Below are 8625 nucleotides of genomic sequence, written 5' to 3' on the forward strand. Positions count from 1 at the left end.
TTACCGTCACATTCATACCCATATTCAATTTGTAGTATTCAGACTGTTACTTAGATGTCATAGAGGATAAAAGGATAAATATGGGTAAAATAATAGTTATTATCTTTATATAACCATTGTCTTTTCACAATTAAATTTGTGGATAAAATAGGAAAGAAATCAGAGTTTTAAGGTTTTTATGTTAGACTCCCTATAAGCAAAGTCTGAGACATCAATTTAGATCTACGTAATTTATTCATGAATCCTCTCAGGAGAAAAGGAATGAGGAAAAGCAGGAGACAGAGAGGACAAAAGCAAGGAGATAGCCTAATTTGGAGTTGAACTTCAGAAGGCAAGATGGTCAGTGCGTGGCTACAGCCTTCTTCCTTGGGACCAGGGGCCATAATCTGCATGAGGCAATTCCAATCAGGTTGAGAATAAATAAAGAAAGCCGCAAATGTGAGCAATAAGTAGCCAATACTCACAGGCAAAAGGGGTAGATGTACAGTTCTGTAAAGTGATCTGGACAAGGCACTGATGACATCAATAACATCTCCTATGTAGTGTTATCTCTTGGCTCACATGGTTCTTTCCCTGCTCTGATTTAGATGTAATGGGGACATAGACTCAACTTTTTGAGGGTATTTTAACTTCAGTCACAGATTCCTTCCTAATTCATCATAAAATTTCAATCAAATAAAAATAATATTATTTTATTTCTTGGGACATTCACATTTTATAAAATGAAGTCAGGATACATATAGAAAGTGACTATTTTTGCCCAAAATATGTGAAAACCTATTTCATCAGTCTCTTAGGCCTTGTACATAGCAAAGGAAAGGATAGGAAACTACTACCTCTTCCACTCAGACAGACCAGACCAGTTAGTTTCTGGTAGATGCTCTGAAGATGGCACCAACATCAGAGCTAAAGATTGACATGGTAGGATAGTAATGAGGACAAAGATGGAAGAAGGTACTGTCCATGTCTATTTCTTCTCATTTATTCACAGTTTTTCTAATCACATGTTTTTTCATCAGTAGGTTTTGCCTTGGGGAATAAAAAAGCTTACAAGTCTTTTTTATTTTTTTCTAAGAGAGAGAGAGGGGAAGGAAAGGAGAGAGGGGGAGAAAAATCAATGTGTGGGTGTGTCTCACACATCCCCTACTGGGGATGGGGCCCACAACCCAGACATGTGCCCTGACTGGGAATCAAACCAGCAACTTTTTGGTTTGCAGGCCCGTGCTCAATCCACTGAGCTACACCAGCCAGGGTGCAAGCTCATAAGTCTTAAAACAAAGTCATGATCAGTTTGATGGAGGGAGAAGGTATCAGTGAGAAAGTTGAGATGACAAGTACTTACAATATCATTTAAGGAAGAATTCATACTTTCTTTCAAGGAAATTTCTGAGCTTCAGTTACCAAATATAGGTCCCCACAGTTTGTATGGATATCTGTGGGGGAATTTGTGGGAGTTAGGCATTGGAGTGAGTATGTATTTATACCAAACTTTATTTCACACAAACCAACTCAATTTTATATAACTCTGTTCTTACCTGCCACCTTATTAACTCCAAAGAAGTACATGTTAGTTATATTATAGACACACTTATTAACACCTAAAGTATTATTATCATAAGAATTGAGTGACAAACAGGCAGAGATATTTAGTATAGAGAATCTTTTTTTTTAATTGTACAAACTATATTAGTTCAAAGACCTGGGCTTACAGACTACTTGGGAATAATTTTTAGCTCTACTTTGACAATTATTTTAACAGAAATACGACCATGGGTGGTTGCTATGAAACTTCCTTACTCCCCTCCCACAAACCAGAGTTCCCACATCTTGTGTGAGGGGCTCTGATGGTCAGAGTTCAGGTTCTAACTCTATGAGTAGTAAAAAGGTGAAGAATTCCACTCTGGATCTGTTTGGTCTTGATACTATAGATTATGGGATTCATTAGTGGAGGAAAGAGAAAATAGACATAGCTCATAATGAGGTGCACAATATGTGGAACCTCCTTCCCAAATCGATGAATTAGAGACAATCCAATCACTGTGACATAGAAAACCAGGACACAACAGATATGGGAGACACAGGTGTTGAGGGCCTTGGCCCTCTGCTCTTTGGAGGCAATGCTCAAGACATTCTTGAGTATCCACACATAGGAGATGAGGATAATCAGATAATCCAGCACAAATATAAGGACCACAAGCACAAGTGGATACAGTCGATTGAAGGTGGTGTCAGCACAGGCTAGTTTGATGACATCCTGATGAAGACAGAATGCATGGGAAAGGACATGGGAATGACAATATGGAAAAAAATAGAGAGGTAATATTGGGGGGACAACAGTTACAAATCCCCTCATCAGAACCCCTAGCCCAATTTTCACCACTTGAGTATTGGTGAGTATAGACTTATATCTAAGAGGGTTGCAAATGGCAATAAAACGATCATAGGCCATAGCAAGCAAAACACCAGATTCTACAAAAGAAAGTGAATGTACAAAGTAAGCTTGAGAAAAACAGGCTACATTTCCAATTTCCCTGTGGTCCAACCAAAAAACTTCCAGTACCGTGGGCATTGTGGTGAAAGTCAGCCCTAGGTCTGTGGCTGCCAGCATGGCCAGGAAATAGTACATAGGCTCATGAAGACTGTGATCTGCCTTAATGAGAAGGAGGAGAGTGCCATTGCCAAAAATGACACAGATGTAGACAACAATGAAGGGTGTGGAAATCCAGTGGTGAACTGCCGCCAAGCCTGGAAAACCAGTCAGCAGAAAGGAGCTAGAGCTGCTGTTGGGCCACATGTTGAGTTGATCCAGAAGTGTTCTTTTTTCCTCAGTTATTACCACAGAAGTGTAGCTCTACATTCAAGGTAGCACTCCAACTATATCATCTCAGAATTCTTACTTAAAAGTAATAATAACATCAATATAAGACATTGTTTCTCAAAACATATTCTTAGAACAGTCTATTCTATTTTAAGAACACATCTTTTGTGTTCTTAATTACGTATTCCAGGGACCATCCCTTACCTACTCAAATTTTTGTACTTTCATATCATCGTCTTCATTTTAATAACCTCCACAGGAAAATTTTTATGCATACTATACTTAGAAACCATTTCCATTAACTATGCAGATTTCACAGAAGAATCTATAAATGAGGGATTTCAAGGAACCTACTAACCCTTACCTGACTCAAATCTACTGCCCAAAGCTTTAATTGACTTCCAGTAGTGATTACTAACACATTATCCCGCATATGCAAGATTTCTCTGGCTTCTCAACAACAGATTCAAAAGTCTAAAAGGAAGGTGTAGAATGAGAAGCTAGGTTACTACAACTGTTGCTAAGAAGATAAATATGAAAAAAAGACTTTCCTTTTAAATTGCATAAATTGGTGATGAGAAAACAAAACAAAAAAATGTTTCCATTAAATGTGTATTAGTTTACTTCTGAACATGATAGAACTACTTAGTACTCACTACATTAACCCCAAATAATTGGAAGGTAGGTGATCACAGACAATTGGGATAAAATAAATGCTTAGGCCAGCCAAGGACATAGCTGATAATAGTTTCTCCTTTAATTTGAAAAATTTATCTTCTGTTATTTCTATGGAGTTTCTTTCTCTTTCCTCATTATTTTTGTAGGCCCACTACAGTAACTCCCCAGAACCTGATTTCTTCCTTTTGTGTTTCCATTTGTATTAAGCACCATCGTTTTTATATCCTTCTTTTTATATCCATCCATAGGCTTCTGAATTTGTCCTATGCAATACTAAATGAGAGCTCTGTTGCTACTTACACAGAAAGTTGTCTGTTAGTAGAAAGAAGAATTTAAGAAGGTTTTAACATCTCTTCCGCTACTAGATTATGGGTTTCTTGCATACAGAAACCACAGTTTATTTGACTTGCTCAACACCTAGCAAAGTACCTATCATGATATGTACATATACATATACATACTACATTTATACTTCTATTATGCATATATACACATATGCAAGTACATATATGTCTATATGTATATATACATGTATATTCATATATATATTTGTACAATTACACATATATACATTAATTTACCCACTGTAATAGGCATAACATTTTAAACACTAGAATTAATTGATAAGAAAAAGTCCCTGATTTTTTCAGCCATAAGTTAAGTTAGAAAATCAGTAAGAAAAATTTAGATAGATATAAATGCAATTTCAAAATAAAACAGCACTATTTAATGGAGATTGATTGGGGTAATATTGCATACAGTTTAGTATAGTAGTTTGGGTAATCTGGGACTGCATCTCTGAGGAGCTGACATTTGACCTGGAACCTAAATAACAAAGAAGAACTGGCCATATGAAGACCTAGGAAAAATTTATTTCACTGATAAGGGAAAATTAGCATGTTGGGAGCTTGATGAGCAGATAGTAGGACAATAAGTAATGTCAGAGACTAGGCAGTGGTCTCACAGGTCTAATGGATAACATGAGGAACTTCATTTTTACTACAAATGTGATGAGAAGACATTGAAAAGTTTAAAAATCACAATAGAGGAGATAATGATAGCATTATGAAATGCATTTTTGAATTATCACTTGTACTGCTTTGTGAAGAGTGATAATCTAGCATGATAAAAGAAAGGAAAGTAGTTAGGAAGTTATTGTAATGCTCCCAGTGAGGAGTTATGGTTACTTGACTAGGACGATAGCAGTGGAAATAAAGAAAATTTAAACAGAAATAGATAGATTATGAAGTAGTACCAAGGCTTGCTGATATATTAGAAATAGGAATGAGGGAAATAATCAATGAGATTGACTCTGAATTTCTCTTTTGAGCAAATGAGAGAATCGTTAAGTCATTTACTCAAAAGGGAAAGTCTAAGGGAAATGTGTATTTACTTGGGAGGAAATCAAGAGTCACCAGTAAAAATGGCTGAATTGAAGCAAATGCATGTCTTACTTTTTTTCTTATCACATATCAGAACAGTTTCATCTAGTTGTTTTCCCCCCTTAAATTAAAAGCTTTCAAATATTTGGATATAATGTTTTGAAGTTATCCTGTAACTGTACAGATGTGATCCAGCGACAAGTTTTCAGCAGTGCTGAAATGCCAGACATCTAGGCATGAGGCAATGATTCAGCACTTTTAGCCTGACTCTAAGGAATGGAAAATTGAATCACTTCTAGTTGTCCATACTCTGCTCCCAAGTGTGAGAAACATAAACCAAAGTTTAGTGCTTATTGGAAATATGAGTGATGTTTATTCTTTAGTCAGTAGATGCAAAAATAATCCCACACATCTTCTCCTCTTATTATGTTTTCTAAGTACTACTTCATTCTCCTTACCTCTCTGACCTGTCAGCAATAATCATCAACCTAAACTCTAATGCAATTTTGTGAAAAATTTCTTCTTGTAAAAGAATATGTAGTACAAGTAGTAAATTAGGACAAAGAACGCTACCCAAAGTAGAAAGGATCAATCCTATTTTGCCAAAAACCTTCAACTAAGTTTCCTCTTGCCTATTCCCAAGAATTCTATCCAAATATACCTGTACTTCATGCTGTGGGAAATCCACATCTTCAAGTAGGAACTTCTCTTGGTTTTTAAGGAGGACCTGCATGGAAAAGAAAATACAGGTGAGGAAAGACCATAGGAAACGAAAGAGGCTATGAAGCTTGAAGATAGAGCAAAGAGAATTCATAGTTAAGAATGTCAAACATTTACAGTTATAACCTCTCTCTGCCTCACTTAAATGTCTTATAGAATAGGAGATGCTTGTGTTTATCCCTTAGAGAACACAGGAGACATATGGGAGGGCCAACTATATTCATACTGCAGGGCACAGCAGGTCTTATGTGCTCATGCCCAAAACTCTTCCCAAGTATTATCAACTTGAGACTCAATTCTAAGCACTCATTGAGAGCCACGGGCTGGAGAGATCCTTTGTTTTTCTTCTCCCATCTTCTCTCTGTAGAAAGCTGATAGAAAAGTCTCATAATGCCCTCTTTCTATATTTCTGGATGTTTCTGTATACTCACATGTACCAAAGCTTGGTTGTTAAGTGTGAGGAACAGAGTTCTTGGGTTCTGCCTGAAGAATCAGATCATATGGTTTCTTTTTTTTCAAAGTTGGTTAGGTTATTGATGAAGAAAGGATCTTCCCAGAGTTCTTTGTTTTCCAGCAAATTAGAATCTTAAGGAATATTTTCTCTGTCTGATGCCCTCCTGTAAAGGAAACAGAATGCTTAATTGATCTCCCCAACATTTTAAAGCATCTTCTCCAAACAAGGTCTGTGGCTAATAGATCCTCAGGTGGCAGCTTTATGTGCTCAGAGGAATCAGAGCACTTATCTTTATGGCCCCAGGAGATGCTGGTATAATTTATGGGAGACCATGTATCCTCCACTTCTACTTCTAAGGTCAAATCTTTTCCAGTTGCTCTCATGAGGGAATTTAAACATTTTTGCCATAAGTCTTTTGAATCTCATTATATTTTCTACTTGGTTTATCTCAAAGTTAGTTGAAGAGTGGAAAGTTAAATGGAATAGAGTCAATATAATAAAGCCTGTCAGCCTACTCTATTACCAAACATAAACCCATAATCTGCAGAAAACACTCTTTCTTAAGTTCATCTTGCCAGAATTTTTTTAATAGAAATACAGTTAACACACTTATAGCACAATACTTCAAGCAAACATACCCCATCCTTTAATCTCAGAGATGATAGCATCTATAGTTTTCCTTCCAACCCAGGCAGAAATCACCCTGCCTATTACCAGTTTTAGAGGAAAATAAACATATTAACAGGAGAACAAATTCCCTGTCCTTGAAGAAATACATTGGTTATTACCATGCTTTGTTATAATTAAAGTAATGTTTAATTTAGTTCAGAGACTCAGTTGATTTCTGGTAGAATAATCAACTGACTATTAGGCATTATATACTGAACTGTCAATACCTAAAAATTTATATGTTGAAGTCTTAATCCTCAGTACATCATAATGTGATTATGATGGAAGATATGGCCTTTAATAAAATGATTAAAATAAAAAAGAGGCTGTTAGAGTAGGCCCTGATACAATCTGACTCATGTCCTTACAAGAAGAGAAAATGGGGGCCCACAGAGAAACACCACTGAGAACAGAGGAAAACCCATGTGAAGACACAGGGAGAAGATGTCTACTTATAAATCAAAGAGAGAGGCCTCAGAATAAACCAATCTTGTTTCCACCTAGATCTGAAATTTGACATGTGAAAAATCCTGTTAGGAAAAGAAGATGAGCTACAATCTAAAAGAAAATGTTTACAAACAACATATCCAACAAAAATAATATTGAGAATATTGTAAGAACTCTCAGAATCCAAAGATAAGAAAACAAACAATAAAATTAGAAAATAAGCAAAAGATATGAACAAACATTCCATTGAAGAAAACACACAAATGGCTTATACAAAACTGAAAACATCTCAACATTATTAGTTAAATGAAAATTAAAACCACAATCAGATGTTACTATAATATTTTAATATTTCAGAATGGCTTAATGAAAAATAATGATAGTACTAAATGCAGTACAGAGAGAGAGATCCTAGATGGTGGTGGAGTAGATGAAAGTTACACTTACTTCCTCCAAAGACCAGACAGAAATTACAACTAAAACATAGACCAATCAAACTGGAAAAACAACTGAAGACTAGCTGAAGAGAAGCCTTATAATCAAGGATTTACAGAAGAAGCTCCATTGAGACTAGTAGGAAGGGTAGAAGACATGAAAACAAGTGGCCTCACTCCACAGGAGGTGACTGAGATTCCAGACAGATATCTTAGTCGCAGAGGTTCCCCTTGACAAATGCAGGATCTCAACGCCATGCCATTCTCCCTAGCCCAGAGAGCCAGAGCATGGAAGAAGCACTCATATAATATCTGCTGTGAAAATCAGCATGAGTTCTGTCCACCAGGGAAAAATAGGAGCATGCTAGAGACACAGGCACCCCCTTGAAAGACCAATGCACAAAATCTCATTTACAGCCACTCATCATGGGCTCCAGCATAGAAAGAATAGAGTGGACTGAAGTCATATGGGGAAAGACTGTGATTTGTGGCTCAAAGGAGAGAGCTACAGGCACAGCCACCAGGATCCCTGTGCTGAGTAACTCTCAAACACCACAGACACCATTTTTCTTGGGTGGAGCACTCCCCTCTTTACAGTATAAGTCTGGAGAATGCAATAGCCCCACCCTGCAGAGCTCATTCCCTCCTGAAGAGTCACCTGCTTGGAGCAGGCTATAAAGGTCTGGGCAAACTCAGGGGTTGTCAGTGACTGAGTTGTATAGCTCTAGGGCTAGGGACATTCCCCCTGCCAAAACACATTTCTGCAAGTTTGGTCAAAACCTCTTCTTCATGGGAGATCCACTAGCCCCAACTTCCCAAATCCTTGTGGCCCTGCTCTGCTGAGCTTGGGCTCCCCAGGTCTGGACCAAATCTGGGACAGGCTGAGTTGTGTGACTCTAGGACAGGGAATATATTTCCCTGGCACAACTAATGCAGAGCTCTTCCTTTTGCACAGATAAATCTTGGTCTGTTTGGGCCTGATAAACTCTGCTGGCCTCACTCTGATGATTCCCCAAGATTTTA

General features: G+C 37.3%; 1 protein-coding gene across 2 annotated transcripts; it reads right to left on the reverse strand.

The window, feature by feature from the left end:
• Positions 1-1855: 1855 nt before the first annotated feature.
• Positions 1856-8242, reverse strand: LOC123819285 (olfactory receptor 51B5). Of its 2 annotated transcripts, XM_045839588.1 has the most exons (2): positions 8229-8242; positions 1856-2780 (listed from the first exon to the last, which is right to left on the reverse strand). In XM_045839588.1, exons 1-2 carry the CDS (start codon positions 8240-8242, stop codon positions 1856-1858), a joined length of 939 nt encoding a protein of 312 aa, XP_045695544.1. The 2 variants fall into 2 exon arrangements, with proteins under 2 accessions (XP_045695544.1, XP_045695543.1); XM_045839587.1 differs by lacking the exon at positions 8229-8242 and having other exon boundaries at positions 1856-2794.
• Positions 8243-8625: the final 383 nt, after the last annotated feature.

The sequence above is a fragment of the Phyllostomus hastatus genome, unplaced genomic scaffold, assembly GCF_019186645.2.
Source record: "Phyllostomus hastatus isolate PE091 unplaced genomic scaffold, TTU_PhHast_1.1 phas_contig_304, whole genome shotgun sequence".
In the NCBI taxonomy this organism is placed as follows: Eukaryota; Metazoa; Chordata; class Mammalia; order Chiroptera; family Phyllostomidae; genus Phyllostomus; species Phyllostomus hastatus.